We start from the raw sequence: 27,086 nt of genomic DNA, 5'->3' as shown, positions 1-27,086 counted from the left end.
AAACTCGTGCAGGTTTCTAAATGAACTTCACTCTCTTTGGCATTTTTTCTTCCACAACACCTCACGGATGTTTGGCTCCTTTCTGAATGTATTTTTATGTCAATATCAAAGCCGCAGTTTAGGTGACGCGAGAGAGGGGGTGGACTGCCCACTGCAAAAAGTGTAAAAATTAGGCGTGTGCTCTGCTTGCTTCAGTCAGCGTGAGACCACTGGACGATTTCCTTATTTTTCAGCACCAAGTCCAAATTATTAAGGGCAAAATGTTTTTAAAGGTTCCCTGTGTTCTAGTCTTCTTCACTTTGTACATGCGAGAGGGATTATCAGAGGATTATGATGCAAAAGTTAGCACGAATATTAATTTACAGGTAAGATTTTGGTTTTTTTATTACACAGTTAATACTGCTTTCTGAAATATCATCCCTATTGCATTATGACAATATTAATGACGCAGAGCTTTAAATTTAATGCATTTTAAACGCAAAAACATTCATTTAAATCCAGTAAATCTCAGTCAACTCTTTGCGAAATATTTAAAATTTATTAAAGCTATATTTCCTAAAGTGAAAGTTTGCACAATGGAGGGCTATATAATAAGATTACCAAAAAAGATCTTATTATATAGTCCTATTTTTCTATAACCCGTATAATTAATGTTGCGTAACTTTCTCTTTAGGGGGTTTCCACACTTACTATTTGTTTATGCTAACTTCGCACCAATACACAGGATATTTGGTAATGTATTGACACAGCAATGACTAGTGTATTGAATTAACATTGGACACCGAACCGTGCAACCCTGGCCCGGGCCTGCATACAGTGAAAGCATTTATTTCCAGTTCCACTTCCCCTCCATTCATGAATGACTTTGATTCAAACTGTTATGACACTCAATCTTGACCCAACCCTCACACAGAAAGATTGTACAGATTGATTCAAAAATGGGACATTTTGGACAAATTATTGAACCAAGAATCTCTTGTTACACTTACAAAATGTGCCATTTCCTAAATGCACTTAAAATACCAGTGTGGTTTGTTTTTTGTTTTTTATGTGGTGCCTTGTTTCTTTTCCAGAGAGCAAAACGTCAAAGCAAACCAACAAAACCAGTGGTAAGTCTGTGCATTTTTTTGTATTAGTGCTAAGTAATGGCTGTTCTGTGGCTCTAACAGCTGTGCAGATTTTATTCTGTTCTGTTGGTTGCACAACCTGAACTGCACAACAAGCTTCACAGTCAGGGGAAACAACCACCACTGCCTCTCAGGATATCTTCAGTAACTCCACTGTGGGATTTTTCCTTCAGGTTACTTCAGTCTGTAGCAGTTCCCTGGTAACATACAGTAATTCTTGGGCAAACCACAGCTTTCCTAAATACCACTGAGGTGGAAGCCTGATGTGGCTGTCTCTGCCCCCTGCCTGTCGCCTTGTCCTGCACTAATGCGGCCAGCATTAACCAGATTGGTCTCAGTAGGCGCCAGCAGTCCCTAAGTAAACAACAGGAGGGCACAGACACCCTGCAGGGAACTGCTTTGTGTTGTTTCACTGGCTTGATGCAGGAGAATCAGTAATATTAAAAAAAAAGAAAAACAAGGACACCACATTGGCAGTAAGTTCATATGCATGGCTCGCTGTTATAGCTAGATCTGAACATTGGCATCAATGTAAATGTGGCAACTGGGAAAGATTCATACAGGTGGCAAATCTACAGTAAACTGTAATTTATTTATTTTTGTTTCTATTTTTGCAGTCAGTTGATTTGATTGACGTCTTGTATTTTTACAGTAAAACAGGGCTTTGTTCCTATGTGACGAGAATCTCCTGTAAATCCATCAGTTTGATGCTTTCTTCTCCAACCTTTAAGTTATTCACTTATTTTTTATGTCTCCAGCTGAAGGTGACAGACTACCTTGTTAAGTGTTCAGTGGTGTCCCGCTATGCTGTTACTACAGTCCAGAGTTCAGTGTGGAACCAGCTCCCAATAACTAAGGAGGCTGCCTTTGAGGTGGACCTGCCCTCCTCTGCTTTCATCTCTAACTTCACCATGTAAGTCAGCCCAGTATTATCAAGTCTGCTACCTATGGTATCATTTCTTTGTTAGTGTGCCTGTGTTCTTTCTGTTTCCTTTTCTTCTTCTCTACTTGTTTGTTGTTACTTTAAAAGCCTGAAACATCACCCAATCCGTGTCTCACTCTTTTGAATAACTGTCTTCCAGTAGTGTTTACTATATATTGATTAAAATATAATAACGCATAGCTACTAAGTCCCACATTATAAAGTGGGCAAGAAAAAAACACTTTTTATCTGCTATACAGTGAGAAGAGAAGATACAAATAATAGAAAAAAAGCAGTATCAATATAAATATGTAGAGTATCTCACAATTGAGAAATAACATAAATTGAAATGAACAAAAGTAATCGTTTTCATTGGTGGCCTGAATCATAAAGTAAAACTTGAGACAAATTAGTAGAAATTAGTACGTGTAGATCATTTATGCTGTAGGAAACTAGAATTCTGGTCTGGAGTAGATGCATAATTTTATGACTGAGAGGTTTCAAAACCGCTCTCCTTTAAAAATGCTAAATATAAACAAGACAAATAAGTCAACACTGCAGGCCAAACAGCAATCCCGGAGTTGAATTTGGGAGCGGAAGCAGGTCAGGAGGAGGAGGAACCTGAGGGTACATGAATGCCAAGCTTTGTAAACCCAAGTCCAAAAGTTAATAGGAGTTTGCCCAGTTCCCCTTTCTCCCCCACACAGTTTACTAAGGCGCCTTGCCAGTTCAGATATGCTGCATAGACACACACTTACATCAGCTGTCCATGTGTTTGTGTGTGTGTGTACACAGGAGGATTTAGACTTGAATTTTTTAAGTATGTGTGAGTTTGGAGCTTGTACAGCTTCATGCACCCATAATTCTTGACATTTCTCTCTCACTCCTTGTCACACACAGACTTGCATGCATTCATAAATGTTTTCACACAGACATTCAGAACTCATAAGACTGCCTGTATGTCACTAAATACCCAGAGGAAAAAGGTTGTGGTATATATATTGCGTTAGTTCTTTGGCATTTCGGCTTCCAACACTAAGAACTCTATGTGTAGATCACTGACGTACAGCCGTTCCTTCACCCTCTCAGCCAGCCACACATATAAATATAAGCACCTTCATTTTCCACTCTGCTCCCTCATGCCATTCTGCTCTGCTTTTCAAACAAGACCTGCTTCAAGGCTGCGGGTTTATTTTAGTTAGCCCTTGATGTTTTTTCCCTTTGGATATATTTGTTCTGTGGACCTGACCTTAATTTAGCACCTTGTCACGTGCCAGCAGTGGTCACGATGCCTAGAAAGTGCACTGTGTGAATTTAATCTCATTTTTGAGCGCTGGTTTTGGTTGGGATTTAGCTGGGTGTAGCACACAGTGGCACTCCCCTGGAGGATCATCAGCTCGTGAGCTCTCTCGCTCCATTATTGTTATTTTTACATGGAAATTACTCTTTTCCACTCTTCCTGTTTATAACCCTCACCTCCTTTTCATGTTGTATGAACTCAATATGTATACAAGTTTGTGTGGCAGCTTTGTAATTTCTGTGGAAATACGATGTGTAAAGTAAAACAAATCATGTTTAACATCCCCGTGTGTGTCACACAGAGAGGTATTTCTTCTTTCCTTTTCCCATCAGCACTTCCAGCGGCAAGGTGTATGTGGCCCAGGTGAAGGAAAGGGCTGCTGCCAGGAAAATTTACGACACAGCTAAGAAGCAAGGAAAAACAGCAGGACTTGTCGCTACCAAGTCAGTCTTAGGGAAAATTGGAACTTTTTACCACCTTTGATAACTGCAGAATATTATGTTTTGTTTTGGGGGTAGTTTTTTCATGTTTGCAGTATCATACTACATTTACAGAAATACAACTTTGCAAATGTTACATTTGTGGTTTTGCAGAGAGAGGGAAATTGAGAAGTTTCGTGTTGCAGTGAGTGTGCCATCAGGGGCTAGGGTGTCCTTCTTCCTGACGTACGAGGAGCTGTTACAGCGTCGGCTCGGCCGCTATGAGCTCACTCTGGGTCTGAGGCCCGGTCAGCTTGTCCAGAACCTCACATTAGATGTCTGCATAAGAGAGAGGACAGGCATCAGTTTTCTTAAGGTCCTTCCTCTTAGGACAAGCCGAGCGGTCACCAACACCCCAGCTCAAGGTAAAATCTGAACGATTAGCCATTAGAATATTTACATGTGCATTATTTGACTTAACATAATGTCTTGTTTTTGCTGGCTGTAATTTCATACCACACAGGGATTGTATATTGTTAAATGGTTGGTGAGAAAAATGCAAATAAGTCTACTTACTTTGATGGAAATTTTGTAAATTATCTTCTATTGGTTTTGAGTCCAACCTCATGGCATGTTTCCTACAGCTAATACCGATGCCCCTGCCTCTACTCATGTCGAGCAGAGTCCCGAGTGTGCTCGAGTCCGCTACACTCCGACTCTAAATCAACAGAAAAGCATTTCTTCCAATGGTCTTAATGCTGATTTCATCATCCAATATGATGTGGATCTAAAAGACCTCATAGGTGATGTTCAGGTCAGCACCTTTCATTCCTGACTTTGTCATACTATAAACATGTAATACCGATAGAAGCAAAGGTTGCTTTTAACAATCTCTTTTCTCACTCACTGTCAGGTGTATGATGGCTACTTTGTGCATTACTTTGCACCTAGGGGACTTCCTGTGGTTCCTAAGGATGTTATATTTGTCATTGATGTCAGCAGCTCAATGATAGGCAATAAGATAAAGCAGGTAAAGTGGACAAAGGCTCATTTGGATAGCTAGAGCTGTATTAAGTGTCTTAAGATGAAGAAACTTGCTCACATATGACAGCAACGTCGGTTTTCTGTAAATAATTCCAAGAATTTCTGTCAGTAGACAAAGCAAGCTATGAGCACCATCCTTGGGGACCTTAGAGAGGGAGACCACTTCAACATCATCACCTTCTCGGACAAGGTTCACACTTGGAAAAAAGGCAAAACGGTGCGGGCAACTCGGCAGAATGTATGGGAAGCCAAAGAGTTTGTGAAGAGGATTATAGCAGAAGGATGTGAGTCCAAAACTGATACTGACTGAACTGCTGCACTGTAGACAATTTGAATCATTGCATCAGCTGATTGTTAAACTTGTGCCTTCAACAGTAATTCTCTCCTTTTTCCACTCCTTTGTGTCAGGGACCAATATTAATGCAGCTCTGCTCTCAGCTGCCCAGCTTGTCAATCCTCCATCCTCTGGCCCTTCCAGACGCACCTCATCTCATCGTGTTCCTCTGGTGATTTTCCTCACTGATGGGGAAGCAACCATTGGAGTCACATCCAGTGAGACTATCCTCAGTAATGCCAAGAAGGCTTTTGGCTCGGCCTCTCTGTTTGGCCTTGCCTTTGGAGATGATGCAGACTTCCTGCTTCTCAAACGCCTGGCTCTGGAAAACCGAGGTGTAGCCAGGATGGTGTATGAAGATGCAGATGCAGCCTTGCAGCTTAAGGGCTTCTATGATGAAGTAGCTAGCCCTTTGTTATCAGACATACAGCTGTCTTATCTGGATGATCAAGCATTTGATGTCACCCGCTCCCTTTTTCCAAACTACTTCCAAGGATCTGAGTTGGTTGTGACTGGGAGAGTTAAGACCGGGGTCAAAGATTTAAAGGTACTAGTCTCAGCTATAGATTCAAAGCAGCAAATGAAGCTGGAGAACGACGTGTTTATTTCCCAAGAAAATGGGACTACAGCTTCACTAGAGTGTTCGGGAGATTTAGAAGGGATATCCAGCTTTGTTCATCGCCTCTGGGCATATTTCACTATCAAAGAGCTTCTACTGGCTAAGCTGAATTCTACTGATCCTGCAACTCAAAAGTTGCTAACAGATAAAGCAACCAACCTCTCCCTCAAATATAACTTTGTTACACCAGTCACTTCTTTAGTTGTAGTTAAGCCAGATGAAGATGAAGCAACTCAAAGTCCAACCACTCCAGAACCCACCACAGTTGCCACTATAACCACAACAGCAACAACTACAGCTACAACCAAAATGTCAGCTGCTGGTGTAGCAAAGAAGTCCGGCTCACCACCTAACCCTAAGCATAAGAAGTTAAATCCAGGCCTGCCTAAGTCACCTCCAAATACCCTAAAACCCCCCAAAACATCAGTGGTTACATCATCCAAAAAAGCAGCTACAACCTCAAGTCCGAGCTCTATGAAAACAGCCCCTGCACCATTCTCTGCTAAAAAGCTCACTCCTTCCCATAATGGCCTGAAAACGTCTCCTCCTCCTCCAGCTGGAAAGATACCCACTTCTCTGCTAAAGATTTTAAAAACAGCACCACCTCCTGCACCTGGAAAGGTCTCCACTCCCCTGCCCAATGCCAAGAAACCAAATACTCCCACAACCACCCCTATGCTGACATTCACCAGCAGTCTCTCACCACCACTAAGTTCAGTCAGAACTAACCCTGCCCCCCTACCCAGTACAGCACGGACAGCTCTCCCTCCTGTCAAAGTGACTCTAAGAGCAGAGAACAGCACCTCGTCTGCTCCATATGCTCACCTGCCCGAAAGCACTCCTTCCCTCACTCACTTGTCATCTACACTAACCTCTCCCACACCAGCTCCAGCTCCAGCAGTGGAAAACAACAACACAAAATCAAATGTTGACACAGACCTGAGGATTGCCACCCTAGTGTCAGCTACCTTTGCTCCCATGCCTGGTGTAACAGACGGGGAACAACTGTGGGAGGCAGCACAGCTTCTGGGTAGGTTACACCTCATCTCATCTGTTGTGTGCTGAGCCTAATTCACAGTCAAAGTCTTTTTTTGCAACCTGGAAGTTATAAGGTGGATGATGAGGAGTTGACTGTTTGTTTATCATTTATTGAACTGTTTTTTGTCTCTCCACTAGATGTCTCTTCTTCCATTCAAATTCAAAGACGAGGTAAAACTGGATTTCCACTCTATAATAACAAACGCTTTGTTAGTCAAAGCGCTATTTGTATATATTTGTATATATTTGTACCTGTTTATACTGGAGCTAGTAGTAATAGTTATATCATATACTAGAATATAATTTACTTAAAGGGGACCTATTGTAGTGCCCTGTACTTTTATTCTTGGATTCTGGAGTAGGTTAGCATAAGTCTAAGTTTAGAATAATTCCTGTTCATCTTATACTGGACCTTGACAAAGCTCTTTAATTTATCTGCCATCTGAAATCAGTTAATACACCCTTTGACTGGCAGCACCTCACAAACAGAAGGCTTCACTGCAAGTGGGCAGGACTAAAAAGTTAGGACACACTCGAGATTATGGACAAGTTTAATTTAAAAAAAAACTATGATGCACAAAATGAAACTCTTGTACATAGTGAACATACTGTAGTGGTCAGATATGCTAAATGCTGACATCCTGATCACTCTTTGGGTATCTTTATTTCATACCAGGACCAATTTCCTGGTTCAGTATGGCAAAGGAAGCTCAGCTTACTGCAGGTCACTGAAGAACTCAGCAGATGTTGTTGTGTTGCTGTACATTTTTCCTGTATTTTTGTAAGCAGGAAATTTTGAAAAATAAGAAAATGCCTCACTTTGACAGAGTTCATCCAAAGACAAAGAAGGAGGGATGGACAAATAGGATGAAAAAAAATAGAAAGTGACAATTGAGCATAATAGTTCCCCTTCATAAAATTGTCTCTGGAAATTAAAGCATCTGACAACATTGGAGGGGAAATTATTCTCTGGTGGAAATGTTCACTTTAAAGAATTAAAGAAATGTTTTATTTTCAGTGTTGAAGCAAAGACAACATATTTTATAATTATAAGTAAGTAAGTAAAATTTATTTATATAGCACTTTTCACACATAAAATAATCACAAAGTGCTTTACAACACAGGAAATGGAAATATAAAACAATATAGCAGTAAATAAAACAGAATAAAACTATAAAACTATAAAAACAGCATAAGAGGAAATTAATCAAATGCTTTTCAAAATTGTGTTATATATATTTTAAAATGATAAATTTGCATTTTAAAATACTGTACCTATAGCTGTCAGATCAATGCACCTGAGAATCCTTCTTAAACACAGTTCTTAGATTCAGTAACATTATCTAGCTGTTAAAATACACCATGACAACTTGTCATATGCAGCACAGGAGAAGAATATAAATCAGTAATAATTTGCATCTCTTTTCTATTAAATAGATATTGACCTGGTGAAAGGTAAGCATCATGATTAAATCATTATATTCTGTTATTTCTAAAATCAGCTCCTTTGGTGAGCAGTACAGTGTGAAGTGAACCTGCTTTTCATACATTGTTTCCATTTCTCAGACTATGATGCAACCTATGAATATGATTACGATGATGATCAAGATAACTGTAAGTTTTCAATGTATATTGGAAGCAATACTCTACTCTCACTTACGACCTGAAATGTTTCTTTACAATACATGTCTGACTTATTTTCAGGGTATATTACTGACACTTTTGGTGAGTATTTGAGAACGCAAAAGCTGCATATAAAGTCATTAACTGTAAAGATGCTGCTTGCAATACAGTCCTGTCATTGGTTTCAGTGCTTGGGAGTGAGGAGGATTGTCCTTTAGCTGAATGTCTTGTGTTTTTAGAGCCTCAACCCAAAATGGGAGCCATCAGGGGATTCTCCTCATCAGGTTGAGTCAACATTTTATTTATTTTCTCTTTAGTATGCCCTTAAAGTAATTTCAGTAGTTAATGTTTATACTAAATATTATCTTTTGCAGTTGATGGAGATCCTCATTTTGTGGTCCAGCTAGCAAAGCTTCACCAAAACCTGTGTTTCACAGTAGATGGCAGGGCTAATGATGTCCTCAGACTGCTGGAAGACCCAGAGAGAAGTATGCAGAGCAATAAGATCTGTAATCTGACACTGTAATTTTGGTGTTTAAACGTCTACATATGTCTCCTTTCTCTTCAAGATATCATTGTAGATGGCCACCTAATGGGGGCTCCCTCCAAAGATGAGGTTGAAGACCGTTTGCGAAACTACTTTGACCAGCTCACAATCTCCGTGGTCACGGGCAACTCTGGTGACATCATGATCACACTCACGCTGGATGCTGTAGTCGTGGAAGGTGAAGGGCGGGATACGCTTCCCATCAATCAGCAGGGATCAGTGACGAGGCAAGGCGTGACTGTTACTGTGGACAACCACCAGAGCTGCTGGATCGAGCTGGCAGAGGGCGTGCAGTTCCTGGTCCTGTTCCATCATTATAAACATCCAAGCTACCTGCAGTTGGCTCACCTGGGTTTTTACATCACAGATGGGCGAGGGCTTTCTGACTCCACCCAAGGCCTTTTGGGTGAGTACACTGAAGCTTCCACTGAAAATGAATATGTTGTTTTGTTTTGGTACATATGGCATAAAATACTTAATTGCAGATAAAAGCTCCCACTTATAAAACCATTTTAAATACTACACTGTTGGCTATTGTGTCCAGTGGTTTAAAAGAAAGCTGGCCACAACGTTAAATTTTCATTTCTTTAGATGTGATATCAGTTATAGAAAGCGAGTTGTTGTATTCAGTCTTACTAGCTTAAAAAAAGAAGACGATTGGACTTCTTTAGTTTTCTGGAAGATGTTTCATCTCAGCCAATAGTTCCCTTGAATGTAATAAAAAAATAAATTGCAGATAAACAAAAATATTCAGGATCAATATCTCTTTCCTCATCTGATTACTAGAAAAAAAAACCTGCAAACCTCACTGTCAACAGTTTAATGTACAACCTTTCTAATTTCTACCATTGCCAACCTAAACATCAGCTAACGAATGCTACAAATGTTTAAATCCCATCGCAACTGTAAGTGTCAGCGTAGGTTCTCAGTCATCCAGGTTAAGGTAGTCTAAGGAGCTAATGGGATTTGGGGTTAGTATGTCTCTTTGCTTAATCATAGACTCTATATAAAAGATTATGTGGCCACTATTACCATTACTTTGAAGCCTGTTGTTGACCAGTTTTACTATTTTATTTGACTATTTTACCATTTAAAGCATTTCGTCATCATAGTTTTTTGACTTAAGATGCATCATTAATAATGTAGTGGACCTGACAGTGTAAATGGGGGCTGCTGCATATTCATACAGTATTGACTTGTCAACCACAAAGTAGGCCAACTCTAGTACTTGATGTGATGATGACTGTTTTGTAATATACCAAACAAGCATTATGTAAACAATCTCTTGTACACATGGATTTTAAAATTTTTAACAAAAGAATGTAGCACACTACAGGAGGCCTTACTTTTTAGACTCAAAGACACTTTCCATCTTTTATGTACAGTCTATGATCTTAGTGTTAAATGTAAATGATAAATAGAGCAATCAAACGTGCTTATTTACTCAAGCCATATATCAAGTGTCAAAAAATGATAATCGGATACCTCAAATTTATAGATGAATACAGGAAGTGAGTTTAAGTTGTTACTTCTCATCATTTCTGTCCTTTATCCATCTGCAGGCCAGTTTCAACGCGCTGACATTAATATAACAGTGGTGAAAGACCACGTGGATGAAGGTCTTCATCGAGTTAAAAAGGAACAAATTCTGGCCAGGGGGATCCTGAGGTGGCGATCAGAGCAAATGCCAGTTACCCTGCAAGACAAGACGCTGAAGGACTCGGTGCAAAAACGCCACCGAAGCAGCTGCTGGGTGGTGCCCAAGACAGAGATAGAGAGACTACTTGGTCATTCGTATGAGAGCTACGTGGTGAATCGTGTGTAATTCTAGCCGAGTCATTTCCACCATGTTGTCTGTTTGCTGCACAGCTCAAGTCACAGCAGGTAATGTGGATAGGTTATCACAAAAGGATGAACCAAAGCTGGGATCCAACTGGGTTAATTGCCTGAATGGTATTCTGGAAGAGTGGGACAGATTACAGACTGCAAAGAAAAGTTTCCTATAAAGAAGTAAATACAGCAAAGGATTGAATGGTGCCCCTGTTCCATCTCCACCACTGAATTTGAACCAGATTCAAGCTTCGTATCTATGACAGAGACGCAATGTACTCCTGGTCGCATGGCAACTACAAAATATCCAATGGTTGCTGCAGCAGTTTGCGCATGCTCCAAAATGTCTTGCAAAACAACCCTGTTTACAAGTTGTTTATCAGATTATTCTTATATTTTATGATTGAATTTTTGATAGTCAAAAGCTATCTTTCAGAATTACTTGTAATCATAGTGTAATTCAATAAGTTGTATTTTTAGTACAAGTGTATATAAAACATTAATGTATGTATGTGTGTATAGATAAACTTCCCGTGTCAGCATTGCATCTTTAATAAGCAACACAAATCAGTCTTTTCCAGGTTTGCCATGTGCTTTTTATTTTTCTGTCATTTCATTCATAGTTTAATTCGTTTTATTTGTTACACAAGACATTAGGCATTGTTCACATACTAGTGATCAAACAAGGACAGTAAGTTTTCTACTACTCAGTCTATTTCTTTTGTCAATTTCAAGGGATATTTGTCAATAGTGGTTTTCAAAGGCCATACTAAACAGTACAACCACACATGAGGCTTTTGTTTTCAATAAATAAAAAAAGAGATTAGTATCTGATGCTGAGGAAGGGTGGGTGGGGGGCTTCAGATATATCTATGTTCAAGAAGTAAACAGTATTCCAGTTATCACCAGATAATGTGTTTCCAGGATGAAGAGCACACACAATGTTAAATGACGCACAGTGCGAACACACAGCTGTATCGACTTTGACTCCAGATCTATGACTGACTGCTGCTGTTGTCCCTCCATCAAAACCTGTTTCTTAGGAATGCTAAAAATCATTAAATCCTGATGCAACACTGGAATGATCACTAAATTAGGTAAACATAACACATGACACAGCAAATAAACAAACAAAAGAAATCGGTGTGCATAACGTTTCAAATCCATTTTATCATCAGAACGTAAACTATTAGCATAGCATATTCAGCATTTGACGTAAACCCTTCCACGATACGTCAGCATAATTCAAATAAATAGAGCTCAAAGATAAGACACGTCAACACCCCAGACGCGATAACTTTGTTTAGAGTTGTCAAGGGGTTGGTCGCGGTGGATAAAGTGAAATGGAACCGCTTCAGTTTTCAGTAAAGTAAAATGGATCGTAGCATCTCGCGTTTGTTTTGATCCATAACGAGCCAAGCCACAGATCAATCTGACTGCGAGTGTGCACTGCAGAGATATGAGGAACTGTCTCAGGTGTACAATAACACCTCTGACTCGGTAGGAAACAGCATCCTCTCTATAGTGTTCAGCCAGCTCTGCAGAACAACACACACCACAAACTTTTAATGTCTGCAAGCTTTGCCAATAACAGAATCACCAGTTTTGGCACAAGACTGGCCTCCCACTACATGTTAGTAAAAACAAAGCAGTCAATGTTTTGAATGGGTCCAAACATTTGAATTAGACCCAAAATTAAGGCTACAACCAAATAAAAGCATCTTGGTTCACTCTCATGGGGCGGCACTTGGAACTGTGGTTTCATACTTATGCTATGCTACAGTCTTTTGAAAATTTCTTGCTTTTCCCTCTATGTCACACTACAATTTTTTTCTGAGTTTTAATCCCAAGGGTAATGACTTATCTCAATGACAAACACAAGGGTTGAAACAACCAAGACACAATCTGGTGCTTCCACTGAGAGCCGAAATTTCAGTCTTCACTCTCTTCCCCCGCAAGTGAAACTTCGCCAAGACAACAATCTCCTCACATACATTCTTATCCTTCACCATTTCAAAAATCTTCCAGATCTCTTCACAGAAACCCTCACCTAACACAAGACAAATCCTCACCATGCCTTTTTGCCCCAATGTTCCCTTTTTCTTGTAAATGTTCAACTCGAAGACCACGGTTTCATCCTCTGCTCTGTAAACTTCATAACTTCAGCCAGTGAAATGTGCACCAAGCATATAGAAATAAAACTCTTCAATAATTTAAAATGTTAGAAAGTAAACTATTCAAATTCAAAAGTGACATCACACAAACAAAGAAACTTTTTTTGTGTTTTTCTTTTTCAGGAGGGAAGGGTTGACAGTTAGTAGCCACTGATTAGCTTGCCTGCTAGCACAGGAAACACAACAGCATTGCAAAGTGAGCACTATCAGCTGACAGAACAGCCCATTTATATGTAACTTTTCATCACATTTTTTTGTTTTGTTTTTTCTGTTTTTGCCCGACCAACAGATTTTGCCAAAATGAGCGGCATCTATTGAAGAAACACAGGTAAAAGACCAAGTAAGAGAAAAGTGAAAGCAGGGTTGACAGGAGTGATGCGTGGAATGGTCCAGCCTTCATACCGCAGTGTCATTTGAATCTATGTACAATACTACTGTGTGTAAAAGATGCATGCACGTCCACTGGAGGTGACCCTTCCAGAGGATTCTACACTAAGCCGTTACACATCTCTCATGTCAGAGCTATCTGTTGAGACCTCTCGGTGCCATCAACCTTCCATCGACCCAACCTCTGATATGAGGAGAAAGATGTTACAGGAGGAATGAAATGCTTTGGAAATTGCCAACAACAAGTAATAAATTCACCTCTAATGATAATAGTTAAGACATGATTATACTGTAAATTCTACAATGGAATGAAAAACCATATCAACCCTGCTTTTCAGTGACAGAGAAAGGGAATGTGAGCATTTGAAAAGCGTGTATGTGTGTGTCTGTGAGCATTTATGTGTCTGAATGCGTGCCAAGAGAGGGCGAGAGAGAGCGACGCGAGGAGGTGGAGGCAAACGGCTGAAGACGGGCTCAGAAGCTCAGACGCACACCCTCTCCACCACTCTCACATTTTACCCATTTTGCTTTTAAAGCACTGTTTAGGCAGCCCCGGCCCTCTACCGAAAGCCCCGTTGCCTCCAGTTTTGCATCCACCTCCTTTCCCAGCCTTGCCCTCTCTCAGAAGCCCCCCCTCTCTAGCTCACTGCTCATCCTCCCCAAACACATCATTCTGTTTGCGTTTCATGTTTTCAAAGTCAAAGTCGCTCCCGGTCGTACGTTTGTAGATGTCCTTGATGTCATTGCAAGTGGTCTCGAAGTGAGTGGTGGCATCGTAGGACCTTGATGCGAAGATCTGAGGAAAAAGTTCAATAACAAGACTTAGATTTTACAGTATTGCTAACAGGTCTGTGAGGCTGCAGTGCTCATTTCCAGCTTCACATTTTTATTCAAAAATCTACAAAAGTAGCTTTGCATGATCCTTATTTATTGTCATACCAGGCCTCTGTGCACCCGCACAGTTCATCTGTTTGAAACAAGCAGATCTATCTCCCATCTCCTAACAAAGCTTTGTAAATGACTGAAAACAGAGGGTTTAAACACAACACAGCTCTGTGTCTAATATGAACATATTAGGGATATCCACTCATAGTGACATCATACAGAGGCAAGAGGGGAAAAAAAACTCTGAATCTGATTGTTTAGAGCAGTCTGATGCTTGCAGCTAAAATTTCAAGCTGGCACCTAAACGCCTCACATGCACATACAAGCTGGCTTCAAAAGTGAGTCAATCCCCACAGCCTCCTATGCTAACATTTTAGAGCAGAAACAAATCTGGGCTTTATTTAAGGTCTTTTGGGCTATTTTTAAAACAATTAACTGTCAAATATCTTGCATTTAACTGTATTAAAAGCGCTATGCATCTGGTGAGTGAATTCTACCATTCTGTATGGATCTTAGCACTAATTAGCAGGTGTCTGCATCTATTTTATGTACTCATACAGTTTAAGGGTGCCTCTTGCTAACCAAACTTGTTAACTTGAAAGGAATGCAAACTCTCATCCATTTCTGGGTCCAAAATAACCAAGCGGGCCAGCTGTTGCCCATAAAATTGAAGCTTCCAAAAAGGAGATCACAATACAAGTGACATCACTAGATCATCACTACAGCCATCTTCTATGCACAGTCTATGATAGAATGATAATTACCTATCTAGTACAACATTTCTTTGCAACAAAGTGGTCAACTGACCCTTCAACACAGCCGTATTAGTTGTGGCAGCGTATTAATTTGTTATATTGTAAAATACAATATTTTTTCTGGATGTTACCCTTGGAAAAAATGTCTCACCTGGCTCTCAGTACCATCATCTGTGGGCTCATAAAGGTCGCTAATAGCCACAAACCTGTGGGGAAAAAAATGTGATTTATCCCAGTTATATATACAACCCCCCCCCCCCCCCCCCCCCTCATGTAACTATAAACATACATGAATTTGAATAAGCAAGAAGTAAAATGTGGGACTCACTTTTGGTCGATGGGCTCCAGCAGCTCCAGAGCTGGCTCAATTTCATTCTCAGGTTCACTGGTCTCCACTGTGGTGCTGACAATAGCGATGTACTTCCCCTGGGCCGCCACGTTGTGAGCATAGGAGATCATGCACACATAGATGTCTAAAGAACAGACAAAGGAGTTAACAGGAAGAGATGGTAAAATCAAGAGTTAACTTCAAGCTGGATTAATTGACGTTTTTGTCCACTTGGAGGCAGCAGGAACGAGCTGTATACACACTGACACGTTATCTTCCCAGTTGAGTAAACAGTTGCCTGTTTATATAAGCATTCATCTGGAGTCATGTTTCTAGCCACCTGCTGTGTGTCTCATATCTCATTTCCTTTAGCTTTGCTTTTGTTTCCATAACTTTTTAACAAAAAAAATCTCAGGGTTGCTCCAGCATATGCACAAGTTACTTTTTTAAATTGTCTTTCTTCTTCTTCTTGTCAAGCAAGTTGTCTATAGTGCTTATTTTCCTTCCTTCTTTTATTTTTTCCAACTTTACTGTTTAAATCAGGTGAGTAACGGTGATAGTAAATCAAAACAGTTCAACTGAAACAATTAGCAGAAAGGTGCTAAAAGGCACGGTGGAGCTAAGGGCAACTGCAGATCTGACCACTTCTAGTTTGTCACATTTAACATGGAGTCTGATGTTTATTGATTAGGGATGTTAAAAAATAAGCTAAATTTAATCTGTAGGGGACTAAATCTGCACCATTTCTTTGAAGAATAAAAAGCAGAAATATTGAATATAGAAAATATTGCTCACCTGAGTTGCGATTAACCTGATTCTGAGGAATGATGATCTGACAGGAGTTGGCATCATTAGTGTTTTTGATGGGATGGCTGAGGATGCAGATCACACGGATCACCTGACCCGCTTTACGGACACGGTCTGGGATGTAACTAGGGTCGCAAATGAGCTGCTTACAACGAGCCACCTGCAGTGGGAACGAGACAGTAATGATGTGAGTCTGCTGGCTAAGTGTATTTGGCTGAATAAACCTTAGGCGTAACCACTTTAAAATTTGTAATGATACTGTTGAACTTGTGTAGCTGTGGACAATAAGGCAGAATCTTCTTTACCTCGCCCTCAGACTTTACTCCAATCACTTTACCACCTTCCATCACGATCTCATCCACAGGTTTGTTCAGCATGTAGGTTCCTCCATAGATTGCACTCAACCTAAGATTACAAACGAGTATGATCCGTTAACTTGAGGAGTGGTTTTGATAGTTATGACAGACTCCATCATAAATATCAGAAGTTTAATTTAAGTTAAAATACCTGGCAAAGCCCTGTGGCAGTTCTCCCAGACCATAGAGCGGGTAGAGATAAGGGCTCTTGCCATACCGTGCCAGTGATTCACTGTAGAGTTTGATACGGTTGATCGTCTCCAAACAAGGAACATCAAGATAGCTGAAGTGGAGCAAAAGCAATGTGAGAACCCCATTGGTATCTGTTTAAGCACATAATAACAATAAACCCTTGGTATTCCCTGATAAGAACATCTGTGACTCATATTTGAAAGCATGCAACTGTGACATTAAGCAGAAATAAACAATTAAACGGTTGATGATGGGTGATGTTGTTCTTACTCATCTGTCCTGTAGAGGGCCAGGGCGTGGCCAGTGAAGTCAATGACATCCTGACCGAGGTCAAACTTCTTGTAAACGTCCCTCATCGTTGTGGTTTTAGGGTCCACGCCCTCAAAGGTCTTGGGGTCATTCTCATCAAAATTGGCCACAAAGACTAAAAACTTTCGAAACCTCCTCTTCTCAAACATTCCCATCAGATCTGTGAATTCAAACCGAGGTTTCAGCACTCTACTGTCGACGTCATCGCGTGCAAAACGTAATGAGACAACATTCAGATGACTTACTTGAAGCTAGTGCCTCAGTCTCAGTTGATGGCACCTTGTAGATCTTTCCTCCTTTGTAGACAAAGCTGCCTTCCACTACTTTAAAGTCCAGATACCGTGTCACTTCTGTGTATAGCAGCATCTTTACAAGCTGACCTGCAATCAGGGAGGCAAACACACGCAACATCTTACAGGCTCTGTGTTAAATCCACACTACAAATACAACATAACCACAAATCCCTTGAAAGCCTACAACATAACATGCTGTAACATGACGTGCACCTCACAGGAAATATAACTATATGTCGCGTTAACAAATCCCACAGCTATTGTATTTCGCCTGCTTACTCTGGTCGATTCCTCCTATGCATTTCCAGCTACTTTTTTACCCTAGTTTTTGAATGGATCACTAAGAGGACAACAGCCACCGCCTTAATGTAAGAACTCAGAAATGTCATCAGATTCCTGGTGGGGGATTTTGAAAATTACTAAAATAAATATGAGGAAATGTACAAAAAAATGGAAAAACTTCATGGACTGAAAAAATACTGATTGGAACAAAGATTAAAGGCCAGGAGAGAAAAAAGTCCCAGCATTTTATTTGTTCCTGTCACGAATGGCACTGCTTATAAAACACCAGGACATGGTAAAACACCACCCACAAGCATTAATGCTGGCAAAGGTGTTGGCCACTTAAATAGGTTACATTGCCGGGTCTCCAGAGTCACCTAAACAAGCAGTTAGTGTGTGACCAACCTTGAAGAATTAAAGCATTTTGCAGTTACAGTATTAAGCTCCAGAATTACCCCGTTGAATAGTCTGAAAAGCCCTTTGGCTCCTGTGTACTTATCACATGCTAACTTTTATGGCATTTCTTTATATAATTAGCAACAGGATTCTAACCGTTGGCCATGAGAAACTTGGGTATGAGGTCAACGTTCCAGTCACGTCCTCTGCCCATTGACTCAGGTGGGGTATCTGGCAGACTGAAGCGCTTGTACAGCTGTGGAAAAGGAAAGGAAAGCCTGTGAGGCCCATCGAATCTGAGGCTTTACAGATGATAAAGCAGTTAGCAAATGAAGACAGTAAAAGGGTGACAGATGGGACTGGAAGTAAAATGAGATATACTGAGAAACATTAAAAGTTTATTGATTGGTTTTATAGATCCCAGAAGTCCTTACCTCCTCCAGAGGGGTAATGGAAGAGCTCTCCCCACCGTAGTAGGGGTTTCGGTCCATGTGCAGAACCTTCTTGCCATTCACGGACATGATCCCAGACAGAATGCATTCCTGCACGAAAACGGATTTATTTATCCAACACATCAATCACATCAATAACTCTTAGGTATAAAACAGCCCTATAATAAATCCTTCTCCTGTCAAGGCTCCAGTGTTTTAGAGATGTGTTGAATCATTCATTGAGGGGTGTAGTTTAAGTTGTCAAGATGAGAAATGTTTCTAGTATTTTGGTCTAGACCTTAGCATATCATTAGAGATAGGCACGCCGCTTAGTTTAGACACTGAATGTAAATGGAAGTAAGGAGGTTCTGACAGAAGGATGCGGGGGACAGTGGAAAAGATGTACGCATGCGTGATTGTATCGTCTTAACAACGTAGCTACGATAATAATAATACTAATACTAATAATAATAATAATGTAATTAAAAATGTATTACATAAAAAAGAAAAATTCTGTGGATATGCATCGTTGTATTTGATTCCATTTATAAAACTACCAGAATATCCGCTTCCGTGTCTGCAATGAGCTGGGAGAATAGCACAGAAAGCGCACTTCTGCCGCAGAGGGTGTGATGAGTGAAAGGAAAGTGCGGCGATAGTGGCAGCAGTGAAAAGCTCTGTCATTTAATAAACCGGAGCTCAGGCCTGCGCCAACCTCAGGATGGAGGCCTGCCTATGCAAAGAGGACCATGACACACTGTAGGGTTACGCCTAAAAGATGCTGCTGGGTGTAACACAACACTGAGCCGGCTGTGACTCTGGAAAGCAAACAACTCCCGGTCGAGGAACTATTTGCTTCTCGTCGTGTACAAGCAGATCAGCTGGTGCGGTTTATTTCCAAAGCGCATCTCTTGTGATAAATTTCTAATGTGACACGCACGCCGGGATGCAAGGGGCTTCCACTCTTTGGCTAGGATAGAGGATAGCGGGCCTCTGGTCTGGCTAAAACCATCCTTTGGGAAGCTGACAGAATCAATTCGGTGTGTTTCTGTGCATTCAAAACGAAGCTTGACTACTCACTGTGAGTCCGGTGCCCAAAACGATCACATCATATTCCTCATCCATGTTGTCTCACCGCCTCTCCCGTCTCGCCCTCTTTTTGCCTTGAGAAATGAAGGGTATTGAAAGCAAATAAAATTGGTTAGTCCACAAACCGGGTAACTGTCTCTCACTGTCTCTGCACAGGTCCTTTAAATTGCTCTTCAAAGTAAAATATTATTTATTAATCATTGGGTATAAATGACCAATGGAATACACAGTCCACACTGTCACCGGCGAGGACGACCAAAGATGGCCCTGATCGTGGAGCAGTCTAGAACAATGTCACTGCGCGTCGGCAAATAGTGCGCATCCTCCTTCCCTATTTCCCATCCTGCCACACAATGGACTCAAGCTGCAAAGCGAGAGACGCCGCTTTGAGCCGGCTTTGGCGATAGTTTATTTTGCACGTGGGCTGTGCTGTTGTGGAGTTTGGCTTTTGTTTTTGGCCATTTTGAAACCACAATGTTTGTGTTCTCTAATTTCTTATTCTATCTTTCCTTCCCAGTTGTAGGCGCAGCGTTGCGTGGATGAAGGCAGAGATATCCTTCCGCTGCTACAGCTGTGTGGATGGGAGTTGCTTTCACTGACTGAGCGCACGCACTAGGCCTTTACAGCAGGGGTGTTTCCAAGCTTTTCTTCTTTCTTGTTTTTTTTAACGGGGTGGTACAGGGGTGTGGGGTGGGGGACCAGGAGTATGGCAGGGGGTCGTAATGTTTGATCGGATTTGAATATTATTAAAGAAAAGTGTCTTTTCTGCAGCCCTGTCTCCCAATAAAGACGGGTTACAAGAAAAGCAGTGCTGCAAAAGATTTGGATAACCTTTCTGCAAAGTAGCTAAACAAGCATTTAGGCCTCTTTTTTAAGTAAATGTCACATTCCTATTTAAGTAGTCCGTTTTGGCTGTGAAACGCTACCTACAGTCCCAAGTAGCTAAAGTAAAAGTATTTGTTATACAGAGTTAATTATGCAGTCATGATCACTGAATGATTCATATATTATCCCTTTTATGTTACCGTGATGTTGAGGTTTATATATGCCTTACATTTGATAATATCACATAGGAGTTCAGCGGTAAGATGTTAGCATAATTATGCTTTTTGGGACAGGTAAAATGATAAGTAACTACAGCATTAACGTAACTGTTATTAGGCTACTGTTTATTTAATTATTAGTAATTATTCATCTCTGGCTCTCTTCCACAATGAATCGTTTGTCCTGGCTTTCTCCCATCACCCCAACCCATTGGGCTGCCCCTCTCTGAGCCTGGTTCTCTTGGAGATTTCTTCCTGTTTAAAGGGAGTTTTTCCTTCCCATTGACACCAAGTGTTTGCTCATAGAGGGTTGTTGGATTGTTGTTGTTTTTTTTGTTTTTTTTTGAGGAGTGGCTTTTCAATTAAAGACATGTTTAGACTGATTTATTTATCTATTTATTATTTACTTAATTACTTATTTGTAATTGTTAGGACATGAAACAAAAAGGGAATTTAACACTTTAACTCTTAAACGCTTAAGAGTATCTTGGACAATTAGTCTACGCCCTAAATGAAAGTGTGAAAAAAATCAAATATGGATATAAATGAAGTAATAATGGAAGACTACAGTATTTGTTTAAACGCACACACACATGTATACACAAACACACGCACACCATACTTTAAAGAATCAATTGTTCTGCTAAGCAATGTGCTGATGGTCAGCTGGTGGTACTGTAGCGGTTTCTCTCCTGGAAATGTTCAACTGTTCTTGCAGAGCAAAGCTGTAGTGTGTCATTGGTGTCAGCAGCTGCTGCGGGCTGTTCGGGCTGAATGAAATAAGCAGGAAGTCATCTCTTCAGCACATGACTGTCAGGTGGTGTGGGTCACGTGAGCATAGAGTTACGGAAAAGTCTAAACGAAAATGGCAGGTTCGAGGAGCTGCACTCGGTTAATGGGTGTTTATATTCTACTTTTCGCCCCTTTTTTCGCCTTGGGGAGCGCCACGTCTCAAGTGCCTTTTCTTATGTGGTCCAGTGAACGGTAATATTTAGTTTTTCTTACTTATTCATTCAGCAAAACTCACTTTAACTACCGGCAAAGTTATCTTGTATGCTAACGCGAATGCTAACTCTTCTAGCTACTTTGCTGCCCAACCTATTCAAATTCAAATTCAAATTTTATTTGTCACACACACATAACCATACACAGTATGACATGGGGGTGAAATGCTTGTAGCTGTGCAATGCCCGACCATTAAATGACAGAAAAAGTTTTACAGTATTTACAATTTACAGGTTACTACAAAAATTTACAAATTAACTTAGAAATTTACAGCAAACCTAGCAAACACCAATCGTTTAAAGTCTAGATGCTAAATATATAGAGGAGTATTTACACATAAATTGTAGAGATTTGCTTGTGCGTTTTGTTACAATTTGTTCATAATGGCCATCCTTTTATTTCTTAATTTTGAAATAACCCACAGAAGTAACGGGTCTCCCTGATTTAACCCCTAACCTGACGCTCTTTAGCACTAGTAGATATGTTTATTCTGATGTTGTTGATCTTCATCTGCAAAAAGCAAAGTAAGCTGTAAGATCAAACACATTTACACTACAGACAGTGAGTTTTGCTAGGGTACTACACTTCCTTATGATGATGCACACAGGAGTTTAAAATGTGGAAGTATACTACTGTATGAGGTGGTGTGTTAAGCAGGAGGACAAAGCAAAGTTGATATACCAAAATAGTTTTCTTTGATGATAGGATGAATGTCCGATTCGTTATTTTTATTTTTGTTGTTGTTATTTAGACATTGCTTATATGTGTATGTTATGCCAGCTTTACAGGAAACACAGTTTTGTTGGGGCCTATTCAGAGGATTCATTTGATTGACTAATGGGTCTCTTTTAAAAATGAAGTACTGTGCTTCATAATAAAAGCCGCTGGGATTTTCAGCATTTTCAAAAAATGTGTCAATGCAACTGAACCACTTAATATCACAATTCATCTTTATTTATTTTTTCTTTATGTTTAGCTTGCCACCACTGGCCTCACCTACAGCTGGTCATATAGCATCTTATGAGCAGCTGAGTGCCTACCTCACCTCTGCCTTCAGCTCTGGCTCCCACACTGTGCTGCTGTTCTTGCAGGACAAGGTCAGTACCTGACACATAAACTAGATTCTGGCTCTGTAATGGATATGTTTATGTCACTAAATTGTTCACCATTTGTTGATTTGAAAGCTAGTCATTTTATATGCAAGTTGTGCAAAATGGGGTAGTTGTACTGCATTCCCATGTGACACTGCAACAGTGTGGTGTGACAGTGAGTTTTGGCATCACTTCCCATTTCTCTGTTCCTCTGTGATACATTGGGTCTTTTTTGTGGTGGTGGTGAACACTCAGTGTTGTGACTGAGCCATATATTTATATTTTCCCATGTGATATTTTTAATCGTGATTGTAATCGTCATGAAATTGTCATTGTAAATCCTCTATAACTTTTAATCAACTACACAAGCACAAACAAGATATTCCTTTAGATGTAGCTTGTGTGAAAAGCGTGAACGTGACAATGATTTCATTCCAGTTTGTTGTCAATTGAGGTATCGTGGAGCCGCCAGTTCACTCATATTTTGGCACGCTAGCATACTGTCATGCATACACACAACAAGTCACTCAAACAGACATTAAGATTTGAAATGTAGTTTTTCCTAGTATTACTGAAACAAAGAAAATGGAAGAAGTAGCAGATAATATTTGTCCAAATTAATGTAATTTGTACAGGCTGTATTTTTTTTTTTTTTTAAGAATGATAAATACAAACTGAGCCATTAAAAAAGAATTCTGTTAAAATAATGTCTGATTATGAATGGCATTCAGTCAATTTAGCTGCTAAATTAATTGCTCGTGGGTTAATGGGACTGGTAAATGTTTTAGTTATTTAAGTCTTCCTGAATTCAAGAAACATTTCCTTTTTTGTATTTAGTTAAGCAAAGATGACTTCACAGTCTTTGGTGGCGTATTTGGGAATAAGGAGGATAGTGCCTTTAAAAACATTGAGGTATGTTTTTATAACCTATATGTTAGTCCAAAATTAATATAGTTTTTTCCTAGACAAACAGAGACTGATAATTGTGCCCACTTGATCCTTTTCAGGATGCAATGCAGTCTTCTGCCTCAAAAGTGACACTGCCTGCCTTGGAGTGGTCTGGTTCCTTTAACATGGCAGCTCTGCTGCAGGAGAAGCTCGGTGTTTCGCCTGTGCTCGTCGATGCAGACACTCTCTCACATCTGACTATCAAAACGTCTGTCAGCAACCTCCTGCTCATCAATCTTCCTTATTGTAGCAGGTGAGATTTTGTTTTGTTCAAAGTTATATTGAATAATCAGTTATCTGTTTTTAATTAATACTTAAAGTGTATTCTTTTTGTTCTTTTGTAGCTTACAGAAGTCATGCAAGGAAGTCCTACATGAGAATGGTATGTTTTTAAGTGCTGAGGATTAAAAACATTTATAACTGTATATGACGTTTACAATTACAAACATGTATAATTGTAGTCAGCATTATATGTTATATTTTGATTTGTGTATAATTTGAATGCATTTTGCTGTCAACAGATGAAATTATTGGAAAAGTTCTGAGTTCAATGAAAGCAAAAAACATCCCATACACTGCAATATACACGGGATTCCAGCCATCACGAGTATGTTTTTAAAATTAGTCAAAACGTGCCACATTATAACACATTCTCAATGTTTGGGTATTTTTTGAGAATGAACAACATTTTGATAACTTTGCAGGTGATTTCAGAAACCCCGATTTCTGATCAGCCAGTGGGTCGGTCCTTGCTACAAGCAGTTGTATCTGAAGTTAAGCCCCCCATCATGTTTAATATATCTGGTGGTCCCTGCATAATGCTGTGGGCTCAAAATCTCACTGTCAGACTGGGTCCGAGCTCACCATGGATCGACCTTGCTCAGGATGTACCTTCCTTTGTTGGATCACTGTGCAATGGCAGTACCTCCCGGTAAAGTGGCCTTTCATTATTTCCCAAAGCAATATCCAGCCTGTGATGAGTTTATGTTTTTTTGTTTTTGTTATTTAAAGAGAAATAATCAGTTGCATGTTTTATTTTTTTCTCATTTCAGGCTTGTGCTTACTTACCAATCAGGCTTTACATTAAGGTAAGGCAAAAAGTTGCTTATTAAAGATTCAAAATTGTACCTTTTCAATTAGTTAATAACTCTAACATGTCCCCAGGATGTGCTTTTCAATTTTGTGCTCAATGTACCACAGCAATAGTATTTCTATGTATTTGTATTTACTCTTTAAATATCACGCTCTACACCCCTGCTTTTCCAAACCGGTTCTTTCAGTGTGTGGCTTTAAATCTAGCTGAGCCGCTGCTGCTTCTGCCCACACCCTGTTTAAAAAGAAGTTTGTGAGTGACAGTGTGTACTAATGGGTGCAGCACAGTGCTGGCATGAATGAGGCATTCTGTTGCTTTGCTTTCTCTAAGAGATCACTTTGTTCTACAATTGAAACACAAAATGACATTTACCTGACATTTAAAATCTTGGAGTCAACAGCTGGTCATTTGGTTCACTTTGTTTGTAGCTGATGCATTTTAGTTATTTTTATTTTGCACACATCTTGGAAGCAGTGAGCAGTGGGGGTTGTCACTATGGACATTTTAGCTCAAGGACTATTTTCTGTCTAGTTTCAACATAGAAACTTACACAAGCCTTTGTGCAAGTATTAAGCAATTTGATGTTTTTACAGCTTTCTTATCACACAACAGAGTTCATAAAATGATCATCTTGAGGCTTTTTTATAAATAGGGTTGCTAAATTAATGTGGGTTTATGTTTAAGTGATAAATAGGATCTTCCTGTTTAATTCTTAGTAAGAACGCATTTCAAAAAATGAAGTATTTTGTTGAAATTCCTGAAATCACGGCTTCCATTTGAAGACAATTCTCTTTTTCAAAAACAAAGTTTTCTTGTTTTCTAAAAAGGCAAAAATAACTTTCTCAATCTCTGCAGTAGAGATATTATTTCCATGTAATGTTTAATGTTTCAGACTTTTAAAAAATATACTATATTTTTAATATCACTGCTAGCATCAGTTTATTTTAAAATCCTTCACGGATATGTAAGAGTTTAGAACAACTAGTTTGGAAAGAATAGTTAAACAGTGATTGTGCTTTTTACACTGATACGCTTTCTGACCATCCTTTTCTTGCTGATCTCCAGTTTTTCAATGAGCAAGCGTTTCTATTCTGTCTCTGCACGAGAATGGTTCTCCCTGGATGCAGTTGAGCTGCAGTACGCTAACCTCAGTGCATCTTACATCGCGAGCCGTGACATCTATGCTCCCGCAGAGTATTCCTTTCATTGCCAGTCTGTCGCCAACTTCGGAGATGCCCTGCTCCGCACAAACACAACAGACAGAAATTCATCTGAATGGAAGCTAAATTTTATCGACTTCCAGGTACAAATATAGTGCCGCATTTGCTCATTTTAAAGTCAAACACCAATGCATGAAGAGGTGTGTTGATGAAGGGTTTCTTAAATAATTGTTTTCTGTTTTTTATACAGATTCAGGGCTTTGGGTTGGCCAACAGCACAAACTTCTCCTACGCCAGTGACTGTGCAAGCTTCTTCACCCCAGCAATTTGGATGGGACTGGTGACTGTGCTCCTTACGCTGCTAATTTTAGTGTACGGTCTGCACATGATCATGCAGATTAACACCATGGATCGGTTCGATGACCCCAAAGGCCCATCAATTTCAGTGCCTCAGTCAGAGTAAATCACTTTTTTACTAAAAAAAAAAAAAAAAGTAAGAACATCCACTCCTCAGTTTTTGAGTGCCCCTTTGTTGATCAAAGAAAGTATCCCTTTGCCTTCTAGCTTTTGTGTTTTTGGGTCTTTTTCTTTAATGTATGTTTCTTTTGAGTCCTTCCACAGTTATTTTGGCACATTCCACATCATATTGCCATATTTTACAGGTTCCAGAGTGTATTTTTAATGACTATTATTTTAGAGTGTGTGCCAGATACAGCTAGTATTTTTACTAAAATAATTTGCACACATATCATGGAATGACTTCCTTGCCAACATGAATGTGATCGCTAAATGCTGTAGGACCGTTTCAGACCTCAGTTCTTAATTTTTTATTTTAATTTCCCCGGCCTAACTGTAATTTAAAAACTACTGTTAATGAAAGAAGTGCCTGTGTATATAAATGATCATTTGTGATGTGTTGTGTAGTGCTGCTGTTTTTCCCAATAACATACCTTGGATTCAGTTCTGTGGCCACTTGTCATGGCTTAAATGGCAACACTGATATCCAATGTTTTCTTGGTAAATAATTAATTTGTATAAAAGGACTTCATTTGCCTTTAAGGTTTACCCTTTGCTTCTGGGTTATCAGCTATTTTAATAACAGTGCCTTGTTTTCAAAAAAAAATATTGATGTGCATTTGCAATGAAGTACAATATGATTTGTTTAATTGCAAATAAATCTATAAATTCCTAAGTAATTCTGAAGTTGTGGGCCCCTCAGTTGCAGTTGTTTTATTTCATTATTTTGAGGTCATATATAG

General features: G+C 39.7%; 3 protein-coding genes across 5 annotated transcripts; 2 read left to right on the top strand and 1 right to left on the bottom strand.

Annotated features, from left to right (window-relative positions):
* The first annotated feature begins 190 nt into the window (after positions 1-190).
* On the top strand, positions 191-11,745 carry itih6 (inter-alpha-trypsin inhibitor heavy chain family member 6). The gene is made up of 17 exons (XM_084915971.1): positions 191-365; positions 1,074-1,109; positions 1,886-2,040; positions 3,682-3,792; positions 3,943-4,193; positions 4,413-4,582; positions 4,682-4,798; positions 4,925-5,096; positions 5,221-6,795; positions 6,942-6,974; positions 8,241-8,258; positions 8,370-8,417; positions 8,508-8,528; positions 8,615-8,710; positions 8,801-8,914; positions 8,996-9,379; positions 10,536-11,745. The coding sequence occupies exons 1-17, from the start codon at positions 261-263 to the stop codon at positions 10,796-10,798; spliced, it is 3,669 nt and encodes a 1,222-aa protein (XP_084772097.1). The 5' UTR covers positions 191-260; the 3' UTR covers positions 10,799-11,745.
* Positions 11,377-19,749, bottom strand: LOC146364866 (rab GDP dissociation inhibitor alpha). The gene is made up of 11 exons (XM_084915967.1): positions 19,479-19,749; positions 18,402-18,509; positions 18,124-18,223; positions 17,242-17,376; positions 16,958-17,156; positions 16,647-16,778; positions 16,445-16,544; positions 16,128-16,299; positions 15,333-15,477; positions 15,156-15,210; positions 11,377-14,160 (listed from the first exon to the last, which is right to left on the bottom strand). The coding sequence occupies exons 1-11, from the start codon at positions 19,521-19,523 to the stop codon at positions 14,008-14,010; spliced, it is 1,344 nt and encodes a 447-aa protein (XP_084772093.1). The 5' UTR covers positions 19,524-19,749; the 3' UTR covers positions 11,377-14,007.
* On the top strand, positions 18,985-27,023 carry LOC146364865 (V-type proton ATPase subunit S1-like). 3 transcript variants are annotated; one of them, XM_084915966.1, is made up of 11 exons: positions 18,985-19,282; positions 20,005-21,514; positions 22,512-22,632; positions 23,464-23,538; positions 23,634-23,827; positions 23,919-23,956; positions 24,096-24,181; positions 24,279-24,505; positions 24,627-24,662; positions 25,733-25,970; positions 26,078-27,023. In XM_084915966.1, exons 2-11 carry the CDS (start codon positions 21,396-21,398, stop codon positions 26,288-26,290), a joined length of 1,347 nt encoding a protein of 448 aa, XP_084772092.1. In that variant the 5' UTR covers positions 18,985-19,282; positions 20,005-21,395; the 3' UTR covers positions 26,291-27,023. The 3 variants fall into 3 exon arrangements, with proteins under 3 accessions (XP_084772092.1, XP_084772091.1, XP_084772090.1); XM_084915965.1 differs by having other exon boundaries at positions 18,985-19,438; XM_084915964.1 differs by lacking the exon at positions 18,985-19,282 and adding an exon at positions 19,821-19,906.
* The last annotated feature ends 63 nt before the right edge of the window (positions 27,024-27,086 follow it).

The sequence above is a fragment of the Perissodus microlepis genome, chromosome 20, assembly GCF_051167445.1.
Source record: "Perissodus microlepis isolate ML-2025 ecotype Zambia chromosome 20, ASM5116744v1, whole genome shotgun sequence".
NCBI classification, from domain to species: domain Eukaryota; kingdom Metazoa; phylum Chordata; class Actinopteri; order Cichliformes; family Cichlidae; genus Perissodus; species Perissodus microlepis.
This window is presented reverse-complemented; position numbering and strand designations above follow the sequence as displayed.

Coding starts and splice junctions, on each gene's coding strand:
- itih6 (XM_084915971.1), top strand. CDS start 261: ATGTTTTTAAAGGTTCCCTGTGTTCTAGTCTTCTTCACTTTGTACATG. Junction 8,418..8,507: donor CGATGATGATCAAGATAACT/GTAAGTTTTCAA, acceptor ACTTATTTTCAG/GGTATATTACTGACACTTTT. Junction 9,380..10,535: donor CTCCACCCAAGGCCTTTTGG/GTGAGTACACTG, acceptor ATCCATCTGCAG/GCCAGTTTCAACGCGCTGAC.
- LOC146364866 (XM_084915967.1), bottom strand. CDS start 19,523: ATGGATGAGGAATATGATGTGATCGTTTTGGGCACCGGACTCACA. Junction 18,510..19,478: donor TTTTGGGCACCGGACTCACA/GTGAGTAGTCAA, acceptor GTTTTCGTGCAG/GAATGCATTCTGTCTGGGAT. Junction 15,211..15,332: donor CTGGAGCCCATCGACCAAAA/GTGAGTCCCACA, acceptor TTTTCCCCACAG/GTTTGTGGCTATTAGCGACC.
- LOC146364865 (XM_084915966.1), top strand. CDS start 21,396: ATGGCAGGTTCGAGGAGCTGCACTCGGTTAATGGGTGTTTATATTCTA. Junction 21,515..22,511: donor CTTATGTGGTCCAGTGAACG/GTAATATTTAGT, acceptor CTTTATGTTTAG/CTTGCCACCACTGGCCTCAC. Junction 23,539..23,633: donor GTGCCTTTAAAAACATTGAG/GTATGTTTTTAT, acceptor GATCCTTTTCAG/GATGCAATGCAGTCTTCTGC.